This window comes from Glossina fuscipes, unplaced genomic scaffold (genome assembly GCF_014805625.2).
Source record: "Glossina fuscipes isolate IAEA_lab_2018 unplaced genomic scaffold, Yale_Gfus_2 3, whole genome shotgun sequence".
NCBI classification, from domain to species: Eukaryota; Metazoa; Arthropoda; class Insecta; order Diptera; family Glossinidae; genus Glossina; species Glossina fuscipes.
This window is the reverse complement of record NW_023998417.1, coordinates 13,791,969-13,819,355: the sequence shown is the minus strand read 5'-3', so window position 1 is coordinate 13,819,355 and position 27,387 is coordinate 13,791,969. Positions and strand designations below refer to the sequence as shown.

General features: G+C 34.3%; 1 protein-coding gene across 5 annotated transcripts in view; it reads right to left on the bottom strand.

The window, feature by feature from the left end:
• The window catches only part of LOC119634438, a 71,323-nt gene that overhangs the window by 42,829 nt on the left and 1,107 nt on the right, over positions 1 to 27,387 (bottom strand). For 2 of the 5 annotated variants that reach the window (XM_038028618.1, XM_038028619.1), the window contains exons 2-3: positions 25,249 to 25,606; positions 12,813 to 13,310 (exon numbers count right to left, since the gene is read on the bottom strand). In XM_038028618.1, coding sequence (XP_037884546.1) covers positions 12,813 to 12,822 — 10 coding nt within the window. In that variant the 5' untranslated portion in view covers positions 12,823 to 13,310; positions 25,249 to 25,606. Of the gene's footprint in view, positions 1 to 12,812; positions 13,311 to 21,131; positions 21,648 to 25,248; positions 25,607 to 27,387 lie in introns of those variants that run through there. The other 3 variants (XM_038028617.1, XM_038028616.1, XM_038028615.1) reach the window with 2 other exon arrangements.

The following is a 27,387-nucleotide window of genomic DNA, read 5'->3' as shown; positions in this document are numbered from 1 at the left end:
TTGCTTGAAGCAAGTAAGGCATAAGACGCAGCAGTTGTGCGCTAGCAGTCCTCCTCCATAAGACGAGACATGCCTCAATTGCGTAATAATACCTTAAGCGCTTACATAAGTCTTCATTTCTCTTTGGTAAAACATATCTTCTTTAGTTCTAAGACGTGTTCGTAGATATGGACGAAGCTGAGCAAATAACAGACATAAAAATTCTTGATCTAAACGCAATTTCATTCTTTTTCCTTATTTTTCGATTCTTTACTGTTTTCACTGCATTTTTTATGTTTACATTGGATAATTATTTGACCAAAGATATGAGTACGTTTGTATTGCTTCTCAATTCCCTAATTTATCTTAAAACTTATTTAAAAAAAAAGAAATTTTCAAAAATTTTAAATTTCATATTTTTCATGAATGAAATTTTTGTGCGCTGCGTATGCCATAACAAACTTCATACATACTTTCGTAGAGGCAGAAGAGCAAAAACTCTTTATTCAATGAATTATGAATGAATGAATAAATTAATAAATGAATGTGTATGAATGACTTCTCTAACATTGACTATTGAAATTCGGAAAAAAGTGCTTGTTTCGCAATGAAAATTTTTAAAATGTATTCAAAGCATACAACGGAAGTAATGCAAGTCAGATGAAAACATTTTCCTAGGCACATGCTTTTAGCGAACGTAATTTCAGACATCAAGGCAATTTGCAACATTCGTGCGTATGTATAACAGGAGGCCTTGCTTTCTGCTTGTTTTTCGTTTTTTGATCAGGTAGTAAATGGCATTTAACTCACACTTTGGCTACTTAGAATGCAACCTATCTATACAAAAAACGATAACAATCTGAAAATGTTCTCTTTTCTGACGCACAAGAATATGGAATGTAAGGCACAAAGAATAACAAAGTATTGGCATGAACAAAACGATGCATTTCTTGCAAATGCAATATCTTTGCGTATTTTGCTATTTTAGAAGCAGTGCGTCGTGTGTTCAATGTTCAAAATAGTTTGATATTTTCTGACACCTCGATACACAATCGATAAGTTCGTTGTAAGCGGCAGCGATAGCATTCCTGCAGCTTATTGGAATATCAGTTCATATTGTTTGAAAAGATTCAAGATTCCTTTCGTTTCTATATTATTTGTAAGTATGTAGAGAAGGGCAACCACTTTTTTAACACATTCGCGAAAAAAACCCGCCACGATTAATGAAAACTTCTTTCACACTTTTGTGCTCAACACATGTATTTAGACACGCAACAATGTCAGCAATAATGCATGTAGTGACAGACAATGAAATTGTTGCGGAAAACCAATAACGTTTCCGCATGACGTTCTAAAGAATTTTTTCCAAGAAAACACGCTAGACAACCAGTTACAAGGCAATCATATAAGTACGCGAAGTAATTTTTTTTTTTTCCGAATCGCTTAATAGTGAAACTACTATTCTTTTCAGCTCCGCTTTGGTTTTAGTCTTGGCTAAATTTCAATTTAAAACAAAAAATATGTCTGTTTGCCGGATAAAGTACAAAACATTAACATTTACTGTGAGCTCGCTCGATATGAATAATTGCAACAAATGTGTTGTAGAAAATGTGTTGTAATAACCACAATTTGCATATTCTTGTTCTTCTTTATTTTTTTCTTAAGAAACGTAGGAAGTCCTGGGGGACAATATGTGATAGTCTATCAAAATATCTCAAAAATTGCAACCAGTAACACCAGTGAACACAAGAAATCAGGACGGGCACGCAAGTCCGTTTGTATTATTGAGATTAATTCGAATTCTTCTGCATTGTGTCAACTTCTCACGCATATTATAGACTATTCCTAATAGCTCTGGCAACTTGTGAAGGTTAAAGAAAACTTTAATGCAGAAGTTTCCAAAGCATGTGCAGGTAATGGGTCTACGGAAGAATCGAATGATAGATATTTACTGCATCAACTATGACGTACACCTTAAAGTATAAAAGCCTACTTCGCTTCTAAGAAACACTAGGTTTTTGCATTTTGCTGTACAATTATGTCGAGCTGTAGTCTTTATTACAAATTCCTCCTTTCTATTGATAATAGAAGGAATTCAGTATTCGAGAGTTATAGGAAGAAGATGCGATGGTGTTTTAATTATTTTTATATACACACTAACTGCTTGTATGCATACCGGGTGAGATTTTCTTTTTTCAAACCTTTTTTTTTTTTCTTAAAGAATTATTGCATATAGAGAATTCTGCACGTGCTGTTGTAAAGACATATGTGCTCGAATACAAAACTCTTCAAGTGAAATCTGTTCAACAGATGTAAGGCATTATACTTGCAGTGTTTTTTTAGCGGTAAAAAGAGAGCACAAAACTCGGACAAGAGAGCTTCATTTGCCTTTGCACGAACCTCGAATGCTCAACACATAGCGTTAACAGCGTCTCTATTATCATTACAAGATTTCTTAGTCTATATCCGTAAGCGACGATACATGTTCTTAGCAAGCACGGCATGAGGATAATGTGGATACGCTCTTAGGGGCTTGCAGACTGTTTACAATAATTCGGCAATGCTTTTCTACTTATATATGTAAACACTTTTAGCTGGTACCTCCGTTTCTTTTCCAAGTCTAAGAAGTGAATATAAAAGTTTTCTTCCTAAGTTAACGAAGGAGGTTTCAGCAATTGATCGACTGGATAATGGAGACAGAGTGCAACTAATTCTGTGAAGGTTCATTTTTCTAGAAGAAATTCACATACTCTCACGCTTCGATGGTGACTCACAAAAAACTCATGCGTGCATGGAACACTCAAACATATATATATGTATATTAATACTTTTCACACATTTCAAGCTGATAAGTTCATCCTTCCATTTGTGGGCTTACTTTGCAAACTGAATTTTTCGTTTCCATCTACAAATTTCTTCTTTCAAAATCAAATTATTGACAATTCCTCTCAAAGTTTGTTAAAAATGCAGATGTTTTCTTTTATAGGTTAGTTGTGTAAAAGTTTGTTATAAAAGTTTTCTCTAAAATGGATAGAATTCATACAGTGTGAGCAGATTGGGTTCAATTGCCGGGAATATGGTCGGGAAAATTCTTCTAAAAACATTTCGGAAACTATGCCGCATGGAACCTTTTATATATATATATATGTATATATATTCCTGATCACGTATGTCCGTCTGTCCGTCTGTGTAATGTCTGTTGTAAACATTCTCCTGGCCGCAAAAGTGAAGCTATCGATTTCAAATTTGGCAGACACATTGAAAGTTCTTGCCCGCAGGTTGGTATTGACAATGGGTTCTTTTACTTATTTTGTCTTTTTTGGGCGTAAACGGTGATGGGTATAAAATATTTTGCCCCGACCGAATTTAATTTGCTTACTTGTTCACCAGTAAAAGAGTTTCATCAAATACTCGCTAATTTCTTGAAGACCAATACCTCTAAAAAATCTTACGTTTATCACGAACTACAGGCGGGTATAATAAATGATTTTTTTTAAATTTAAAATAGCACCAGTTACACTGTATGCTGTGAAGTTCGTTGCATTGATAGCTCCTCCAGAGAATCGCTCCAGTGTTTTCATTTTTATTACTTTTTAGAAAATTTCTTCTGATCTTCGTAGCACTACATCGAACAGCTCTCGTCTTGTTTCTCTAGGTGAATCTAAAGGAAGAATATTATGCGAACTAAGTGGTGGACATACTAACAACACATTCATAAAATTCTTAAAACCGTTGAATGATTTTGTTGTCGTCATGATCAACATGTACTTCCAAATGCTACAACCCGCCTGTGGGCAAATATTTCACGTGAGAATGTTGCGAAAACCATTAAATCCGCTTTGAATTCTCCCTTCTTATCCTATGAGATCCCAATTAAATTGGAAATATGTTTTGAGGGGAAAAAAAAGAGAGAGAAAATAATGTGTGCGCGTGCAGTTCGAGAGTACACATGATGTACGCTGATGTGCATCAAACTACTACTGATCATAATCTCAGATATTCGGAGAATGTTATATTGAAGTCCTACTTATGTAATAACTTCCTATATCCTACGCGACCCAGGACGACAACGTTCGCTGAGCTCTTATATTTTAAAAACTTTGCTGATAAACATAGAAAGGGAACAAGGTATCGGTAGGTGTCAACGAATTCGTTACGAGCTGGGGACGACTTTTTTCTGTTTTTAAACAATAAAATATAAAAAGTTGTACAACTTTTTAGAGTGCATCTGTACATCTGCTCATGTAAGCACGCGTTTCATGTTGACTTCAGAATTCTGATCAATTACTTATCGCATGCGATATATATTGTATGACTTTCACTTTATTTTATGGTTTTCTAAACACCTTCCTTTTCTTTTTTTTTTTTGTTTTCAATCATTAAAAAACTTGTTGAGAGTATGATTTTCTTGTTGTTTTTTCCCTCTACAATAAATTTGAACAATATTTCGAAAAAAAAAGAAAAAAGAAAAGTTTTTTCTGTATGTGTAAAAAAGCGTAATAACTTCTTTGTAATATTAAATTACTTTTGTGTTTTTCTTAACAACGTGCGCATAAACTTTCCGCTCGAATTTCTGATGGATTACAAAGACTTTTCGACAGCCAGTAGTTACCGTTGATTTATTGTTATACTTGCATGTACACGTTCCACGCGCAAGTTAAGTGCTAAGAATATTTTCTAAGGAAATCTATTTTTACTTCGAGTTTAATTATCTTACCTTTCTCCGAATATAAGGGCAACAAAATGAAGTATCTTTTCTTTTTCATAAAAATCGATAATTAAAGTTCCTAAGTAATCTCTAAATAGAATATGATATAATTTCTTCTTTAATCTTTCGACGACAGTTGCTGTGCTTGCGAGATGGAAGAGTTGCGTCTAAAATATTTTGAATTCTTTTCGTGATTACATGTCTGCATTACACTGCATGCAACCATAACTGCAACAAATGATTATGAGGTGTGTAATTAAACGAATATTTTCAGCCTGTCTTGCGAGTACATAGCATGAATTCTTTAAATTTAGAATAACTTTTTTACTTCATTGTATGCGAAAAGTAGAAAATAGTTTTACTTAATGATGTGTTGCTAATTAAGTTGCTGAGCTAAAAATGAGAATTATGTGTAAGACATGAATTCGCACTGAAAGTTATTTTATTTACATCAACGGTTTTAAATAGCAATTAAAGCATAAATTAAATGCAAAATCGTTTAATACGCATTTCCTGTGATGTGATGTCTCCGCATAAAATACCGCAAATGTTACCTCCGCAACTTAGCTAAACTATAGTCAAATACACTGAGAGACGAGGAATGAGGAAAAAAAAGAAAGTTAACATCAGGAATTCCTTTCTTCTACTCCTCATCTATTTGCTCTCATACAAATGAACTGAAAGTAATAGCAACATATGTTAACAATGGCTAACAATGATATGGCGATACTCTATTAATGTTTTTTTTTTTTTAAGAAAACAAAACTAATCGACTAACATATCATTTTCTAAAACTAGTTCGGAAGTTATCCCGATTCAATTCTAATAGGGCTATCGATAGTAATAAATAGTTTGTGATGCATAATCCTTTGAACCCGAGTGAATGGAAGGGGCTACTGCTTGTTATATGCGTCACGAACACATCAATCCTATTACAGTGCATGTTTGTCTAATACCCTATCTGATCTTATATTAAGAACGACATGACCTTGAATGTTCAAAACCTTTGTTCTCAGCCAAAGAATTACATAAAACTTTTACGCAACTTGGGCTATCGATCTGAAATTTACGCTACCTCTCCTTCAATTTACTCGTCCCCCCTTGTCTGGCGGCATGTTCTTATTTTTGTCATAGAAGACATAGTATAACTCCAGTATAGTATACCTTTCTTTAAGTCACGTGTCTTAACAGCCAATAATTCTGCTAAATGCAAATAATTTTCAAAAAGCTTCATCACAGCTATCGATTTGAAGCTCCGCATGTTTCGGATCCACGTGAACACTTTTTCCTAGCAGTCTTAACTGTTTTAGAGGTATCTGGGATTCGGTCCAAAGGGAATATAATTTATATAACATATATAAATATATAACCGCATATGTATGTAATCACATATATCGTATGCTTGTATCTAGGAGCGTATGCTTGCGGACTTGTGTATGTGAAGCTACAACACAAGTGAATACAAAAGAATGCACGCGAGAGGGACAATAGCGAACATTAATCAAATTGAAAGCACTGAATGCGCTAATTGTTACGTAATTAATTAAAAACCCATTCACATACATACATACACACACACACACACACACACACACACACACACACACACACACATACATTATCTATTTGAATGAAGAAAACGAATACTTATGTGTATGGAGAATGTTAACAAAGAGTAGAAATAAAAAATGCAAAAAAAAAAAAAATGAAAAAACAAATAACAAAACTTTTATTTATTTATTTTTATTATTTTTCTTTTCTTTTTTTTTGCATAAATATTTCAAAGATGGTTACGTTAGCAACATTAGAAAGACAGACATAAATCAGTAGTTAGACAAAATCTTGACAGTTTGTTAAATGTATACTCAATCAATTGTTGTGCTACACAGTATTGTAAATCAAAATCGTGAAAAAGCATTCTACGTGTACGTACGTACAACGTACACACAAAATTAAGTATAATGGAAGTAGTGGTACCGTCGTGTACCGTTTGTAAACTCAATCTATTGCGTATTTGCGCAATGCATTCTACATACATGGGATAAGTAAACAAATTATTTTTGCCCCACTATATGCACAAATATGAAATACTTGATAGATTTGTTTTATGTGCGTTTAGTTAATTTGCTTTGAATATTGCCTTTGCAGACGACGAGTCCGTATACGAATGCGCGCAAATGCCGTTTTTAGAACACAACTCACTTAAAGCAAAAATGTTTTGCTAATTCTTCGAGCACTCAAATCAATTATGACTTGAATTTTCGGATACATTGAAAGTCTTTTTTCCAACAACAATCGATTCTTTAAAAGTTTAAAAATGTTACACATACGCAATCTAAGCTGACCGCGGTTATATAAGTACGTATTTAAGTTAACAGTGGACCTTTGACGACTTGACCGAATCTTATTGAGGACAAAAATTTCGATTGCAATCAAGGTTGGAAAACGATTATTGAACTAGCATAGTGCGTTTATTTTGCGGCAGTAATCGGATGCAGTTAGTTTTGTGGGCAGATAGGTGTAAAGGAATTCAATTTTTATAAGTCCGACATCGGTCGTCATTACGTTTATTCGTTAATTTTCCAAGAACCGCATTCATACCATGTGACGCAAACAATATTCATTAGAACAAAATATTTTCTAATGAGTAATTAGTTAATTATGTCAAAGCAATGCTTCTTAAGCAACGCATTTCTTCACCTTCTTCACTTCTTTCCTCAGGTGAATACAAGAAAAGTACAAGAAGTACTTCTTGCTTTGCTTATGATGAGCATAATGAGTATGTTTTCCCGCAAAAAAGCCCCATCTTCGCATCCGACCCGAGGAACTGAAAGGAAAATGTACTTGCATTTACCCTGATCATTCTTGCTTTTGTAATAACATCATTCAAGTTCATACTATTCTCCGCCAATAAAGATAGATAGATATTTTAGAAAAAAAACAAAAAAAAAAAAAAAGAAATCTAAAAATCTATTATTTCGAGTTACAACAGATTGACAAGTTCTGGCATAATTGCACCTGCTAAGTAAATAGCATTTTCATGAATTTGACACCATATTAAATGAAATAATATCTAAGGGGTCAACCCCAAACACAATAATGTAACATTAGAAGCCAAAACTATTCATAATTACACGACAAGATGGACAAACAAAACAAGCAATTGTTGTACATCGTTTTCATGCAACATATGAATCAAGCAAAAACATAAGCAATTTCCCAGAACATTAAACAATTTATCATTTCAAAAGGAGAACACACGGAGAAGGGATACAATACGAATACATTCTATAGATAAATGAACGCAGTAGAGCAGTGAGAACTAACCAATCCACAACCTCATATGACACACAAGCACTAGGAAACAATTAGCAGCAAAATTCATGTGAGCAAAGCCCAATTTTTTCAAAGATCGCCACACAAATAATATATACACAAACTGTTGTACGGTTTGTACCTAACGAAAACCTATACAGTTAGGGGGGAGGGGCGGTGGCGGGGGGACTCCTTAATAGTAGGTTCAACTATCCGCTGATACGATCACTTGGGAAAGGCATTCATAAATGAGAAAAATTTGTCACAATCGCGGCGACATCACCGAAAACAATTTTTAAAAAACAACGGGTCGGGTGTTCGAAGTACGACTTAACTTAAGCATAATAATTCTGCTTGTTCTGCTTTTGCTCTGCTTTTTAATTGATAAATTGTCATTTGAAAAGATTTATTTATTATTCTTTTTTTCTTTTTTTTTTTTTTTTTTTTTTGTTAATCAGAGGGAGTAGATTAAGATATCTACTCCTTAAAATGTTGTGAGAAAATGTTTAAATTTATATTTCTACGAATATTTTCAGAAAAAAAAATCACATATGCAAAATATATTGATACTTAAAAATGACACTAGTTTGCGGACACTTGGCGCAACAAATGCTGCTGAAGAATTTTCCCATTACGACAGATATGCAAAAGAGATATTATATATATATATATATATATATATATATGTACATTATATATAATCTGCATCAATCTAGCGCAAAAGCTATCCATGCATGTCCTTATTTTAGACCTAAATCACTCTTAGATGCTTGATGCGGGGCTGCATAGCAACCACTAGCCAGGAGGGAAATCTCGAAAGGCAGTTGACAGTAACTCAAAGTCTTGTCTACTCCCGCAATTGCCTGCCCGTTCAACAAACTTGCGTACAATTACCACTGGATTTACTGGATGGGTCGAACTAACGTGCTTAAATTTTCTAGGCCTAAAACGCACTTAGTAATTAAAATGTTTTTGATGATCTCCAACTATATATAGTCTTGGAGGTAGAGGTTGAAAACTTAAGAAAAAAAAAACGAAGAAAAAAATCATACCCAATAGCGGTCGAATCCTTTATGCTTTTTATGCTTATCCTGAACGAAAGAGAATCCCAATATTAGAAGAGTCTGTCCGTCTTTCCCTTTTTGCACTACTACTATAGGATCGCCCGTAGAACATGCGTTGAAACTTTCATCGTTGCGTCTGTTGTCTGTTTACGAGTAATGAACAAAAATCCCAGAAAGCAAAGTGGCAAGCTTTCGTCAACTATTAAGCCGCACACAATATCACTTTTTGCGAGTGGAGGAATGTTTACACATCCCGGACGCACAAATTTGCTGATAAATAGGCAGATAGGCCTGATCGGCTTCAAAGCTTGCCAGTTATCAAGAATATATATATGTATTTCATAAAATCTGTGGATGTTCTTATTGCATGTTGCAAACGTCTCGACACAGTCAACATATTCCCATCCTCCGATAGTAGATTTAGTAGAGCATTGTAACTTTGGAATGGAAATGTTTTCTGTGAGTATTCGCATTCTCCAGATGAAAACGAATCTTAAATTTCTCTAACCATTTCTGCTGAACATTTCTATGCAAACGATTTCATGTACATGACAATCTATCCATGTTTTATGGGAAAGCGCCACTGCATGCTTATGTTATGCTTGATTTCGAATGTCTTTAGCGAAGTGAAATTATGCCACAAGCTTGTCACACAATCATCGATACGCTCTAGACGCACAACTCAGAAATTCTTATTTCTTAATAGTGAAAGTACATGTGATTGTGTACGAAAACGTACATCAATAAAACAGATTGACGCTAACTTCCATACAAACAATTCACAAACGACCTAAAGTTATAGTTCATTATGATAATTGTTTGATGTTTAGGAGTATTCTACAAAAGATAAGTAGCTTTGCTTTTGATATTTGCTTTTAGTTTTCTATTCCTCTTCTTTTCCTTTACCAGTCTAGGTAGACGTAATAGCTTCGTCTTCCCATTTGCAACGCATCAAAATGCTCATTGAGGTTCGCTTAACGCGCATTTATGCGCGAACTGAACAACGTGACGGCAACATCGAAAAATGCGTCCATTTTGTACGCCAATCCTGAAAGGTGCGGGAATTTAAAGTAAATACAGATAGGATCGGCAGATAGGAGTGAATAGCTTTACTAAAACTATGCCAAAAAAGAAATTACACGAAATTTTGTGTAGCGATGCATTTTGGGTAGGAGAAGTAGCGCATCAAATATTTCCTTTATAGGTAGACTAAGGCATGCTATAAAAATGGCTAAAGCAAACTATGCCATGATTGCAATGCATTCCATGCCGGAGTATTTCCCTTCTCCAAATGCTTTCAATTGACAGACAGACGTACACACAAACAGACCAGGTAGGTACATGTAGCTTACGCTGATCTAAAAACACACAAAAAGTATACAGGATTGAAAAGGTTCGATAAACTCTCTATGACACTGTAGTAGTTGCAAAGAGACTAATCTTTTAAAAGTTTTTACATCATACATCAATGCATCGACAGCTTTAGGCGACGAATGCTTTGCATGGGTGAGTATCTAAGATTCACCCTAAAGTGCCTATGATTTTCTTATTTGTTTTCGGACCATTCTTAGCGATATGCACTCCCAGCAGAGGTCATCCGTCAATTTGTCACAAAATATATGCGTGAATAAATTGTGTGGGCTCCCTTGTGTGCACACACCCCGCATAATTTTTATGTTGCATATTAAGAGAAAGAAAAAAAAAGTCTTTGAGTTGTGATTGTTCTGTTCGTTGTGTTAAGTTGTAGATCATGAGAGAATTTTTTGCTTTTACGATTTTGAACACAAGCAAATAAACCATAAACCTATATATATATATATATATATATATATATGTATGTAAAATGTAACCAAATGATCTTAAATTATGCTCTTATTTACGTAGCCATCTCATGCAACGTCATTACCGTACTTTATTCTTTTAAGGAAATTCCTTATTAAACCAGATCTAAATTGAACAGAAGCTATCGCGTTTTCTTGCTCCTATTGTTTTTTAATTCGTTCCGATAACTTTTTTTTATATTATATGCAGTTGTCATCAATTCATTGATAAATTTGCTCATGATATTATTCTAAAAAGACATAATCGTTTGCTGTTTATGTTTACACAAATGTCATGTGCGCTTGTTTGCATACACACAGCATACAAACATAATTATGAGGTCAAAGAACTGCTTTATGTTTATTTATTTTTTTACGTTCCATTTGCGTTAAGAAGAACTTACTTACTTACATCAGACACAAAAAATCCCATTAAAAAAATGTTGCTCTTATTCGTTATTTTTCATTTTTATTACAGAGTTTTGCTCTTCACAAGCACGACCAGTTTAAAAGAAAATCATGGAATAGGAATTTCCTTAATGACGATATTCGCTTTTCCAAATGATAGAAAGCAGGTAAGATAAGTCATCACATAGATTAATATGAGAACGATGGCGCACAGGTAGCTTCCTTGCTATCATCTTGAAAAGTTGTTACATTCATAAAATTTTCAGAAGCGAGTAAATTCAGCTAAATTCAGAAGACCCAATCCAAACTAAGTAAGATTGTAAGGGCTCTACTTTTGTCACGTCTAGAGGTTTACTTAGCATTTAGTTAGCTTGTCCGAGCAAATGCCTTCGAAAACCCAGAAAAAGCGAATATGAAGAATATATCTCTCTGGGTTTTTGCCATTCTCTATCAATATGATTTCCTCAATCTACGAGTAGTTATGTGCGCATTTCACGCCACATCATTTATTTTTTGCAATAGTACCCTTTAAAAAAATAATTACATACTAATAGGCGACTCCTCTTCATCACTTGGCAACATTAATAAGCTACTGATAAATAATCTGAATAACCAAAGCTTCCGAACGGAAGAGAAGCACTGAAAGCCATATAATATCGCCTGTTGTCCTCTACCGAAGAACAAAGTATTTTTATTCTACTTATTCGCTATGATTATCACTCGGCTTGTTTTATAGTCAAAACGCTATGATATCCAACAAGAAGACAGTTACACATTTATCCTTTGTTCATTTCTTTTCTATACCATATATGGCTGAGAAATTCACTAAAAAGTTGGATGTTGCACTAAGAAGCCACAAATACCATGGCTTGCCTTTTTCATAAGTCCCCAATTTTGGGAACATTTTCCATCATCCTTATAGCTCTTGTGTTTTCTTTAGGAAACTGTGGGTTACTGTGTGACGTATTTTGATGATTAAGATATATAAGCGTCTTCTCTATCTGCTGCCTTAACTTCAAAGTTTCGTTTCGCTTTCGTTTTCGACTGCTTGTTAGTGCAATCTTTTGTTATTTCGCTAAAGGATAAGTTAATTTAACCTGAAGTGGCCGGTCTGTCAACTAAATGTGTGTGTGTGTGTGTGTTTGCGTTGTTGAGAGGTACGTTTCATAAGTATACACGATTATCTTTTATATAAAAAAATACTTGAAAAATGAAGGGAAACATTTTAATATACATAGCTAAAGACTTCATTTATACAATGGTTGATGTATGTGTAAACAGTAGTTAATTTTTAAATTTATAATTTATTAGCAAATCGCGTAAAAACTTATATAAAACTTTTATAAATCACACAAAAATATAAAATATGATTGAGTCCAAGTTTTATGACATATATATATATATATATATTTATATATATATTTAATGTGTTTGCGTACATACATGTAGCCATGATGTTTACAAAATAAATCAATAAAAGAAAAAAGCATTAATAATAAATATCAAATAAAAACTTACCCACGGACATGGTTTTTACACAATTGTCGCCACCGGCTTCGTTCAGATGTTTAGTGTTTTGAAAGTCAAATAACGTGCTTCCTTAAATAGTAACCTCGAGTTGAACTTTTATATATATATATATATAAGAGAGGGACAACAATAGCAATAACAACATCGATCAAGAGTTAATGCTTGCAACAAATGAAATGTTTTTGTTGCTTCACTGTTGTATTATTATTATTATTATTATTTTGGCAGTGCACTTGTTATACCCACTATACACGCACATACACGCACTTAATAATATAAGTAACACTTCCCAAAAACAGTGAATATCCGCGGAAACGTAATAATGTGTGCTATACGTGTACACACAATGTGTTTTTGATAATGGGTGACCGCAGTTCGTATAGTTCTACGTGTATGGCAAAGATTCAACGATTAACAAAAAGTTAATTTTCTTTTGCGCAAAAACCCAAAACGATCCCCAAGACGGTCAAGCGGCAAAATGAAAATCTGAAAAAAAAAAGAAAGCAACACAAAATTAAATGATGTAACTATAATTTATTCTGAAATTAGCAAAGCATTGAAAGGACAATCACTTTATGCTATAAGATGTGCCGTAAAATATGATCGTATGATCGAGCGCAAGTGTGTGTGTGTTTGTCCGTGTATACACAAACTATAGAAATAATATAATAATGCAACGAAAGATTTGCGAAGAAAGGAGCATATGGGTGGAGTAAGTTGTAAACCCTTCAATGTGCTAACCAAACTTCAACATTAAATTAATAGTTTGATGGCTTGACTAGATGGCTGGTGGCTACAAGCACACAAAGGCACAAAGGCACACACCCAACCTTATATGTTCATATCATACATCGATTGCATATTTAATTTCAAATTTTCCATAATAACGGAAGCAAACAATTTTCTAATAGCAATTGAAAATAACAACACATGCATTCACACTCACACGCATACACATATACAGGCTCGCGTGCATATAACAAAATGTGAATGAGAATAAGACTATATTCAGCTATGTAGCTATAATCAAATAACAGCAATTATTGGTATTGTTATAACCGATGGCAGGCAGACAGGTGTATGGTAATGTTCGCTGTCGGTTATGTTGATTTCGTTGCAGTCGTTGCAGTCGTTGCAGTCGTTGCGTTGGTCAGTTACTATTATGTCTGCCTTCCATTTCTGAGTAAAGGTCACTAGGTGGGAGTTTAGTCTAACTTAACTTAAAAAGTACGAAAGCGTGCTATTCCTCTCTATTCCTTCCTTCTCTTACTTCTACTTACTTCTTCTACTTTAAATAAGGGGAGGCAAACAATAACGATAGCAGCAATTGTGTTGTTTTTAGCGGAAATAGTTTTGTTAACTAAGTTTAACTAAAATTGAAATTCTAATAATAGTTTTTCGTGCCTTTCCTTCCATTATTACCAACAAAAATAACTGTAAATTTCTACAATTTCCATTTTTAGTAATAAATTTTATATTCAATGTTTAATATGTTCAAGACAGAGCGATTAAAACGGTTTGCCGAGTTAAAGTCAACTTCCTGTGGGAAAAGCTGCCGGTGCGCTTGCATGTGTGTGTTTGTGTATTTTTGTAGGTGTCTTTTGCTATTGCTATTGTAATATCGATTCTATAGTTGTGCAGAACAAAAAAAAAATGTCTTCTTCAAGCCAAAAAGAGTTAATTTGCCACAAAATCGACCGAATGTTTCCTTAGATGTTACTCTAATGCTAATTAAAATTGTGTCAAGCACACACTTTGCCGGAAAGACAATGCAATCGGTAGCAAAAAGAAAAAAAAAAAACAAGCAATGATTGACAAGAAAACAAAAAAGGAAGTTTGCCACAACGGAGGTGAAGAAAAAAGTTGCATTAAATTTTTTGTGGCCAATTTTACTTATCATTTTACCATCAATGATTGATTGAATGATTGTATCAAGGAGAATACTGAAAGCTAAGATCAAGTGTTTATATAGCTTTCTTTAACAGGAGAAGCGTGAAATGTATCATTAGAGCAAGAAATGGTGGAACGCAGACATGGACAATCTGTCACTTACAGCGTAGAAAGATTCGAATTTCTCTGAATGCGTAGTGTCACACAATTCAAATGTGAAAATTTTCATGCGGTAATCTTTGCCTATTTTCGATAATGGGAATAAAAACTAATACACAGAACAATTCAGCTATGAGCTTAAGATATAAGTCCAAAATAGGTCCAAATGGTTATTGAGCGAATAAAATAAAGACTGTAAAGCAAGGTCATGTAACCAAACGCTCTTTCATGAAAAAACGGTGTCCGCCCTAAACGACGATAACCAACCTGGTAGGTTGTTCCAAAGGCGGGCGGTATGAATAGAAAGGGACGTGTCTCCGTAGAGTGTGGTGCGATCTTTAAGTAATTCCAGGACGAGTCGACGAGAACGTAGTCTTGTTAAAGGACTTAATTGGTGAACAAAGCTCTTTTATCTCGATAGTGTCCACCATACAACGGCGTATTTGTTGAAGTACTCCTTTACGCACTGAGTAACTAAAAAGCTTGACTCTACTATTAATACATAAACAGCCAGTTAGTCTTAAATGTTAGTTCTGCACTACACTTGAATATCTACCTAAAATTACTAATATTTTTGATGGCACTTGGAGAGCTCTGCGTTGGATTACAAAAGTAAAGAAACTCTTTTATCGGTAAAGTAATGAATGTTGCTTGTAATTAATTCAAGGAAAGAATTTAAGGATTTAGATGCACCTAATAGCGCTTCTAAAATTGCATGTGAGTGTTCTCTTTGTTTGAACACAACGCCCCATTTTATCAGGCATTGTAGCAATGCGTAACTTCCACTTCTTCACCCTTTCGAATGAAAAATTATAAATTTCACTGATTTGTGGACGCCTTTTACAATATTATGTACCTTATATGTATACGTCTTGAAAAGTCTATCAAAGTTCATAGGCCTGAGAAAGAGAGACGCGAATAAGCAAATAATGTATAAACCATTGAAATCGACAATGCATTCTTGATTGTGGAATTTTTCTAATGCGGGTAGAGTTATATCGCCCGATTATATTTATGTGCAGATGTTTGGCGAATACAAGAAAGAAATGTCAAATTTTCATTTTAACCACTTGCTGGCTGAAATGAATAAATCATAAATATTAACCAACCAAGTTGTTATGGACGCAGACGAGAAACCATATGCAAATGATTAGTTAAAGACAATTTTTCGTTTAAATCTCTTTTTTTCGCTATAAGAAAGTAACAGCGTAAAGAAATACATCGAAATGAATAACACTCGCAGACAATTTGCCTTCATTGTTATTATATTGTTGTTATTTTTTATTCATTTAAGTTAAATTCGTGATCATAATTTTATATGTTGCTTTGTTTCAGATGCAGACGTTAAATGAATTTTAAGATAATCTCTTAAAATGACGACATAATACAATAACATATTTTCAAAAATCTCCCCTTTCGTTGAAATGTCGAAAAAACCAAACGCAAAATATGAAAAAAAAACAAAAAAAAAAAAACAAAAAAACAGAAAATTTGTTTGTCTTCTTAATATTGCTTACAAGCGACGTTGCTTGAGTTTGTGTGTCCTGGTTCAAGAGGGGGGCAGAGGAAGGGGGAAAGCGAGTGTTTAAATATATCTCCCTGTATACGTATATATTTGTCAGGTTGTTCTAAAAGTGTTATCGTCACCGAAAGCTAATCCATTCATTTCAGTTCTTTCCCGCAAAAATCGGATTTGCGGAATTTGACCAGCCCACACGTTGAACGCATTGTTGAGAGCAAGCACCTAGCCACTAATTGAATGAATTTCCCAAATAGTGGAAAGGTAAAAAGATAAATACCTTAAGATAATTCTGGCAAATTTGATGATTTGATGAAAAGTAAGCTAAACTCGTAGCGAAAAATAAGAAGCGACTCAAATAATGGAAGAAATTGATGGCAATAATTTAATATCTTATGAGCGATCTGCATTAGTCTCTTGAAATCCACAGAAACTTTCCGCTCAGCCCAATAACTCCGCTCACACAACCCTCATAGAACTGAAACGTATGTGTAAAAGATAAATGTCACATATACGGGAGTATAACAGTATTACGTTTAAATGTTATTTAAGTTGATCGTTCGCTCGTCCGTTCATAGTGCATGCATGCCACACACACAATAATTATTGCGTATGTATTTGTATTGCTTGCAGTTACTCTACATACGAGCCACAAAAATGAACCGTAAATGTCGCATTTACCTAAATTAGAATATCCGGTAAACGAAATGAAAAACGTAGTAATCAAATACAAACCATAATGAAATAATGCGACGACGAACGACTTATATGCTAAATAAAACGGACTCGAGCTCGCGCACACATTTATGCAAAAAGAAATTTTATAATCAATGTTTTCTTAAAAAAAAAAAATAAATAAATAAATAAATAAATAAATAAAAATAAAATAAAAGTAAATAAATATAAAAAATAAAACCGTTCAACGGTAATAAGAATAGCAACTGAATGTCAACTTTATGCTTACATTTACTTTTGTTTCTCTACGCACACGCTGCACAATGGATTTTAGAATACTTGAAGCAAAGTATAAATTAAAAAAAAAAAACAAAAATGTTTTCTTTTCAATGTTAAAAACATTAAAAATAAATTAAATCAAAAGCAAAATTTTAAAAATAATTACGTGCGGCTGTGCGAGATTTTCGTGAAACACGCAAACACTTTAAACCGTACTGACTTTGACATACTTAAATACATACAAACGTATAACATTAAGCTGAGATTTAATTCTGCACCACATCTGTTGCGAATGCCGAGACACGAGTGCTTCTTTTACTTTTTAATTAGACTTATGGCAGTTTACTATATAGTATACTTTGCCGTAGACACCGAATTTCTGATCACACAACATCTGTGTGGAATGCTCGATCACATCAGTATGATAGAACAGTAGCAGTCATTATGCAGACATCCTTACTTGACGATCTGCCTCACATAAAGGTGTACCCGGCCTATTGGTGTCTTGTAATTTTTATCTCACTAATGGCTGAAAATAAAAATCGGATAGAAAACAAACGACCTGATAACATTTTATTGGCTTGTAGCAGATCACATGTACGGTGGTAGTATACACGACGTCTTCTATGGAAACGTAGGCTTTACTATCACTCTATTGAGGTAGAATAGATTCGTTTACATGCCTATACCGCACCAATTTCCCAATTTAAGTAGAAGTTTTAAATCCAGTTGAGAATCCACCCTCGTACTGTTGTTTCGAATCACAAAGTTTTAAATCGAATAAAATACAAATGAATCGCATATTTCCTCTGTATATGTCTTTCCCTTGATCACAACAACAATAAAGTGTTATTTTAATTATAATTAATTTACCGGAAGAAATAAGTTCTAAGGCTAAAGTCTTGAAGCGCTAGCATGCAAACACTGCCGGCTTTATTGAAAGCACTACCGCACTTGATATTTGAACCCACGGTCGATGAGTTGTTGGTCGAGATCTTGGTCGACCACTCAGCCATTCGGGCGGATCAATGTGAAGTAAGGACTCCTCCTATTCCTAAATGCTATCATCTCTTATGCTTATGTGCGGAGAGCATCACTACCTTCACTGGGGTAACATTCGGATATTTGCCCTCCATCTTAAAAAATCGTTTGGATTTACACGTTCACTTAACTAAAATAATTCCTATTATCGAACGCTTCTAATTATGTAGCGTGCCGAAGAAGAAAATAAAAAGTATTAGTTTAACAAGCAAGCGATTGAATTGAATTCACAACTTCCTTCATAAGGAATCATATGAGTGGTGGTCCGTAAGATCCTGTCTGGCCATTTATTCTTTCTACCCGACAGCAAAACTCTTCGGAATGCGGCATTTCGTAGAAGCAGAGGGGATTATTTCAATTCTTTTTCTCTCCAGCTACTTTTTGCCTTGTGTAAGAGGCATTTCACCAAACATACACACTCACATTCTTTAAAAAAAAATAAAAAAAATTCTAGACTAATTTGATAACTTAAAAAAAAGCTTGATGTTCATTAGTTGGATGGAAATAAATGTAACTCAAGGTAATATTTATGAAGTGTAAGCCATATCTTCGGACAAAAACGTAACATCTTTGCATATTTTTAACATAAATTGCTATTTAATAAATATTTGCTACAGTTCAGGTATTCCGCATATGTTTCAAAATGAACTACCAGTGAACTATTATGTGAACATATACATGTCAGACTGCAGTTTTTTACCAGGTTTGAAAACTCTTAGAAAGCGAATACGTACGCGTGTGAGTGATTGTGTCAGGATTTCAAATTTATCAAGTATGTCATGGAGAACTTATTTAACTAGAATTGGGCGTAGCCTCCACGCGTTCTCTTACAAAAAGTTAGAAAGATCGGAAGAGTAATTAATTACCTCTTAAGTTGAATTTTAATTGTTTGCAAAATAGATAAGCGCATTAACCAACAAACGCATTTAGAAATCGAACAAAATGCAAGAAAACGCGGCGAAAGTTTTTCTTTTATAGGGGAGACATTTCTAAAAACGAAATGTTGTTCCGTTTTGTATTCTCTTAGGTTGTCTTTTGTAAAAAATCTATTTTTAAAATGAAACTAAATACAATTTAAGTGGTTCATTAAGAAAAATAAGATTGACCTACATTGCTATGTAAACATAGTTGAGCATTAAAAGAGATAAATGGATTAATTAATGATAAACGAAAATGTCAACAACAATTTTTTTTTGTTTTTTCTCTATACACGCACGCATATATACGCACATACTTTGTCAGGTGGGAAAAACAGGCACCGCGCAAACTTTAACTAGACTGAAGCACTATATCGAATCTATAGCCGTTCTATCTCTAGAATCTTAAATGAAAATATTTCGCATAGTAAAGGAGGCAAGTAATGATAAAGGTGAAAGCAAAATTGCAAAGGAAATCTGCCAAATACGTGAACACAAAAGGCACGTGAGTGCCGACAAGAACTCGGCGACGGCGTTAGGAGTCCTTCATTTCTTCTCCAATTCTTCCATTGGTAACCAAGTCTCTTTTCATGACACTATAGGCGATCGGACGAAGAGCGTTGTATATTTTATGTTGTAGTTAGCACCTGCAACACACAAATAGAGATGGCCGTCTCTCCTCTCTCCTGGTATATGCCATCCCAGTTGCGGAATGTTATTAGATTTCTTTAAACGATAACATCTTCATTACCAAACACGAAGTATGTAAGAACAGAGATAGTGTCAGCCACTGTCAAATACCAGAGACGAGAACTGGGACAGAATTTGTATTCTTTTCGAATATCTTGGTCGATACAAATACGAACAGCGATCAGATAGGAGCAGAGGTCGCATGGGACGCCACCACATGCGGCACAAAGGAGTAAAGTAATTATAATTCTTGTCCTATAACAATATTCTTGCGAACTTAAATTCGGACTTAATATCTGCCGATATGATGAATGGTAGATATACCCTTCCAGTTTAAATCGCAGTCCATACACACTAATCTCCTCGGATAACACGTTAGAAGAAAAACAACTAAATAGTTGCGGTCATCGACATAAATAATATTCTTGACTGGATTTTTCGCGATTATTTTATTATATGCAAAAAGAAAGAGAAAGAATATTAATCAGCTTTTTTCTGGAAAAATAAAGACACGACTGCAATATGTAAACTCGCTCAGTGTTTATAGAGAAATTTAACGAGAAAATTATATTATTAGTCAATGTGGGAAAATGTGATCTTTTTATGCACGATTTACAACATTAATAACAATTTATAGCAATTTATAAAATAATGCAGATGCCCTCATATACATACACATGCATATATCCACGGTTGTGGAGAGTAAATTTTAATTTGAGAAAATTTTAAAAACTTTGTACGTACAATCGTTTTCCTGAAATATGAGAAAATCACACAACGCCTTGCGGTAAGTATAAAGCGTTTAGGTCAAGTAAAGAAAATCGTTAAAGTTTTTGCTAATTATGAACGTATCAGTAGGCCGATCTGAATCTTAGATCGATATATACTACCTCTTGTGAGTTATGGATTTTGATAATTTCAAAATTTTTGTTTATATATCCTACACCACTTGTAGTACAAGGGTATATTAAGTTTGTGCGGATGTGCGCAACAAGCAGAACGAGTTAAGATAGACCCACCGTTCATTCGGAATCACTTCTTGAGTCGATTTTAGCTTGTCTGTCCCTCTGTCTTTCTTATTTTCTTAAGTTGAGGTCACATTTTTTGAGATTTTTTAATGAAATTTAATACACTCACGTGTTTTGGCCCAAGGACGAATGTTACGGAAAATGTTCGGCATCGGATTACTTCTTCAATCACTCCCCATACAATGTCTTCTTTAGAAAAATCGTTATATGAATAATTGTAGAGCTGTATAGGGTATTTAACGGTCGGCAGCGGTTCACTATAGTGCTTTTACTTGTTTATACTGTAAGATTTATTCTAAACTATATACGCCAAGCTTCACTTATATATGTTTTAGTTTTTGCGCCGTAAGGATTTCGACCAAAGGCGGCTGGGGGACGGATATACAATACGGTCGGAACCGGCTCAGATTCTTTTAATAATGCAAATCTAAGATTTTCCTTATTTTTTACTGTTATGGGGGAAACGACAGAATCGTTCCACCATTTTCTTCGAATGACGCGCACAGTTACAATAAATCACGCGCATAGTTACACTCTCAGTAGTAGGTGGCTGTATATGCTTTCCGTGTGTACATGTTTTGTTTTTTTTTTTGATTGTAATTTCAACAAAATTTTATTATTTCCATAGAAGTTAAATAAAATAGTTTGAACTTTTTATTGATGATTTTATTAGAAAAAAAAACACCTTTAAACAAAGTGGGAAAAAAAATTTTGCATTTTGGTAAAACAAATATTTATTATTGCCAAAGCATATAAACAAAATCACAATCACAACCATCGGCGCTTATATACGAATTTTATACACAAATTGTAATTAACTGAACATTGTGTGAAGCTTTTCGAATGAAACGAAACTCAACTGGCAAGCAAGCAAGCAAGCAAGCGAGCAAGCAAGCAATTCATTTACAAAGCAAATCAACTGAAAAGTGCAAAACGAATTTGTCAAATAGCCAATAAAGTGCTAATTCGAAATTTTTATTTGATCGCATTGCCTTGCAATGCAAAACGATATAATTTAATTTAAATAAATAATAAATTCATTTAAATAAATCTCTCACAGAACGCAGAGCACAGAGCAAACATTAAATGAGACAATTGACGTCGAGTAAGAACATAAAAGCAACGATTATACAAATTAATTTAATGGTCAATAATTTCCAAACGAACAGAAGAATTTCTTCAATAAATATTTTAATGGAAAAATGAAGAATGTCACGATATCACGAAAACTACAAAAAATGGGGGATCACTTGAAAGACCAGTCTTAAGAGCGTATGGAAAAAAAAAAGATTAATGGAAACATAAAGGACCGCATTAATTACGAAGCGTACCTTAAATAACCACTGCTACTTCTCATTTCTGCAGCATCTTCTTTCTAAAAGAATTTTTTCTGATCTATAAAATGTAAGAAAGGAAGCAAAAAAAAGAGCGAAGCGAAAGCATTCACAGAACAAATGTAAGAGAAAAGCTTCATGTAATTGAACAGAAGTTAGTCGTAGATATAACTTTATAACGTCAGCAAGGCTTACTTTATCTATCGCTGTATCTTGATTTTCGATTTTATGCTCTCTCTCCTTCATCACATAACGAGTGAATTAAAAAGCGTAAGATTGCAGACTGGGTAAGAGGCTTTTCCTGCAATTATCAGTGGCCGGCCATTTGTTATCGTCGTAAGCTAAAAGCATCAATTCGCCATAAAAATGAGATAAATGTAGATGCCTTTGCGTAAGTGCTTTCGAAAACATCATCCCCCCACTTCTGAGACTCTTTTCGAGAAAGCTACGTCTCTTTTTTCAACAAAAACGATGAGCATCTGTCTGTGCATCAGTCCTATGTAAACCATTTATGTGCTCCGAAATTTTCGCCGCAAGCTTTCGAACCGCTTGCCCATCACTGCTTAAAAATACGACAATTGAAAATGTTACAACCAGAGAAAGCGGATTTTGTTGCCATATATAAAGGCTATCGGTACGGAGTATGTTAACGTCCTGCGAACCTAGACGAATTTTAACTTGCTCCCACATAAATACGAGAAATAGAAAAATCTTTGGCGAGAAAACTAAATTTAATAAATTTGCCAGTGCCACTACACGTTTTCGGTCGCCTCCCATATAATGTTCTCATCAGCTTGCGAAACGAAATCCCGAGAATTTATGAATCGTTAAATCAGCTCATGAATTTCTTAAGGGTCATATGAAAGTAATCTATAAAGGGATATCAGTTTTGAATGATCCAGCGATTGTCGCAGACATCATTATAAATAATGTTAGGCGAAAAAATGCGAGAATTTTAAACCCGAACGGCCAGGCAAAGAGACAGGTGCCGATAAGGACAGCCATTCGGATGGGTAGACATAGGAAGCAATGCTAACGAAAGGCAATAAGTACACTTTCTATCTGACAGTCAAATAGGAAAAGACAAAATTAATACTTATCGCCGTTTTGAGAGCTCGATGGCAGTCTTTAATTGCTCTTACGATTATTTATAATTTTATTACTACTGTTATTGAAATGCGTGTCAAAAACGTAGAGTAAACGTTTGGACATTGAGCTAATAATACATTGCGTGTGTGAGTGCTTTCACGCATTTATAGCTAGAGTTGGAAATGAGAACAAATTGATTGCTTTGCTTTATGAGCACTCATAGCTGGTTCGAGAAAAAAGGCCACGATCAACTTATTGATTATTTCCAACATTTTAATTTACATTGATTTCCACGATACTCATACGTCACGAGGCCGTTGAACGTATTAAGTTCGTTAAATTTCTCCAAGCGACGAGAGAGCTTTTATGAAATTGAAAATTTTCAGAAACAAAATCATGAATATTTCATCACTCTATACTAATACTTGGTTATATGGTGAAAAATGAGATTTGCTTCTGCTCAGAATACATTTGAATGCTTGTTTTCACATGTAGCTTCTTGCCCAGCGATTATGTTTGCATTCAATATTTGCTCGCATGACCTTTTGTTTATATTGTGTGTCAAAAGTTCGCACTCATTTTTTCGCATTTTTTGGCGTTTTGTGTTCTTTCTTAAAGGGCTATAAAGCTATTTAAGGGCTTTAAGGGTAAACAAACATGAAATGTTTGGAAATAAGCGAGAACAAAGAGTAAGTACATGGGGCAGAAATGATACACATGGAAATACATATAAAAATGTATCTCACGGAGTCTATATTAACTGCGTAGGCAAAAGAAGCTCCCAAAAGTTTCAAAGAAATTCCTCACCGGTCTGTAGTCGAGGTTAGCATCTCCTGCACGCTTATATGCACGCCTTATACGCAACGTTAAAACAATAAAGCAAACATTCGCAGTTAGTACGAGGTGTTCTACGCGGCATTGACTGTAAGCTGTATGTAAAGACCAATAATTTGCAAGTTAATAATTAAGAACATTATATTAAATGATATACAAATGCTTCCAAGGTTTACCGTTTTTTATACTAGGTCAAGCCCATGCTTGCATCGTACATTTTGCATATTCTTAGCAAACAACAGGAAAGCCTTTGACATTATTGTCAACAGCACTGTGCAATCTCTTGCAAATCTCTCTTTTTCTAAGTACGCACGGCCAGTCTCTCTAAACGTAAGGGAATAGATAAGTGGGAAGACAAACAGACGAAACAGAAAAAGTATCGAATTTGTGATAATTCTCGTCATAAGTCCAACAAAGTAAGCGCTAAGAATTGAGAAGCTGGTAATTTGTGCGGCCCCAGATGGCACAGTGAAGGAAATTTTCTCAAGCCGTGTCGAAGAGCATGCATCTCCTCATACTCGCGTCTCATCTCACAAGCAAGGCAAAAATTAATGAGTCCCATCCTAAGCTCATGTGACGTTAAAGTTAAGTGCGGGCCCCTTCCAAGTGAAAACAAAGCACTCAGCAAACAATAGCGTTGGACACTTTCACGAAGAGCCGTAAGGCATCTGTAGAGAGTATAACTGAATATTCAAGAGTAACTTTAGCCAGTGTAGGCACAACATTTCATGTATTCTTCTTTGCTAAGATGCGATACAATTCCAAAGTCATAAGCTGATGTCTAAAACTCGCCATAAAGTTTTTCTATGAATTTCTGATTGTAATCAAAGATTTTTTGTTTTTTGAAATTGAACTTCAAATTTATTATCTCGTAGAACCATAAAAACAATCTGACAATATATAAGCAGGTTTCTATGGAAACATGAAAAATGTGAAATCGGGAATAAATCAAATAATTTGAAGTTTTACCTTGAAATTCGCAATTCCAGATGTCACGGTGTGCGAACGCAGTATGACGAGCATTAACTTTCCAAACACATTTATGCAGTTTTCGATTTTTTTCTGTTTTGTCTTTTTTTTTTTTTTTTTTTTACATTTTCGTGCTACTCCTGGCTACTGCAACATGGTATGCATCAGAACAGATACACACAGAAACACGTTCATTTACAAAGTGTAAACATGTATGTATGTAGGTCTACACGATGATATGCAGCTGTGAATTTTGATCAGAATTCACGTGAATTATGCCAAAAAGTTAGCGAACATGAATAACGATTGCCACTGGCAGTGTACAGCGTACAACGTACAGCGTGCAACGATTTATAAGCTAATTTATCGATTTTATTGAGAAGAAGAAGTGTAAACACAACAATAATTTCGATCTAATTTTTGGTTGGTTTACTTTCGTCTTTATTTTTTTTTTCTTTCAAAATAAAACATCTTGAAAAAGAAAGGTTAGAAAGACATGCGTAGAGCAATTAAAGTGAGGTTAAGTGCTGAAAGCACTCCCAAAGGGTTTTATAAATTAATTTGCATATGATTTTCGGTTTCTTTTTCAATACACACATGTGTACGCCAGTCTTTAATATATCTATGTATATGTATATCCAAAGTCGTTTCATGCAGAATGTTTTGCTGTTATTGTTATTTTCGTTTTTGATTTCAAACAAACGCGCATACGAACAGCATTTGTGCGCCTGCGCACTCTACACATGTGGAAAATAACGTTTGCCATTGAATTGTGGGATAGACGCACGCGTTCGTTTTTACGTATATCAATATCAAAATGCAAACAAACAAATAAACGTGAACACATATATACACACACACACACACACACCAACACATCTACATTATATATATATGCATACGCATGCTTAAAGCGTTATGAAAAAAAAGAAAACTGAGATCGTTATAAAACCGAATGAATGTGTCTCTGCCTGGAATACTAATTAGAAAATAAAAATAAAAACAAAAAACTTATGAAAGTATAAAAGTACGACAACAGCAACAACAATGTATTTTCAAAACTAAATATATGACATTGTTATTGTTATTATTATTATTGTTGTTGTTGTTGTTGTTTTTTATTATTATTATTCAAATTCAACGTTTTGTAGTAGTTTTGTTTTAAGCTCGTAATGTAGTAGCAACAAGCAACAACATATATTAAAGCGGCATTAACATCATCTTAAACAACAATAGGAACAGCGACACCAACAGCAACAACTGCGCTTAAAACTCCAGAACATGGTTTGCAAAATAAACGCAATTTCATTCCATTCGATTAACGAAAGAACGCGAAAGTAGTAAAATGGAATTTTTGCATAAAACCAAAGAAATTGCATTCCATTCGTATTCTTAGAATGGAGGGTTTGCATGGAGAATTTTCTATCGAAACTGTAACGAAATTGCAAAGAATCTTTTAGATGATATATCTTAAAGTGGATGCAAGTAAGAAAGATGTTTCTACACTAGAAAGATCTCAGATACGATGCATGAAATAAATTTTCGGGATATCATCATGTTTCCGGCTTAGATTCTTAGTTTGGAATTCTTGCCGTCACCGATGGTCATAAATTGAAGTAATGATGAGTGAAAGTGAAGTAAAGTGATTTAGAAAGTAAACATGTGAGCGCATAAATACGATGTCTTTCTTTACAAGTTTTTCCTTTCAATAAGTCCGACGCGCTCCACTAGGAAATATACCTGGAAATTCTTCTCTAATGCTCTTTACCCCTTGCCCTTTATAGCAAACAAGCTATTTCGAAAAAGAAAAGGACTAAATCTAAAATTCATTTATCATTCGCGGAGTGAAAACTTTTTCGAGTAGATGGTAGTCTACTTTAATACTCACATTATATATTTGCTATAAAAACGGATGATGCGTTGGGAACATCATATCTGATATTTTCTAAAGCCATCACTGCTTTAGAATTTCATCCTAATACAATTACAAGTCTCTTAGGACTCAATGGAGTTTAGGCGAGCAAAGCAAATATGCAAACTTTGAATGAACGACGCTTTTCCACTGAGTGGATCTAAGTTCAAACTGCATTTCTTCAAAAGAATTGCTAACGTCACCCTTGCGAAGAAGACACCCACCAT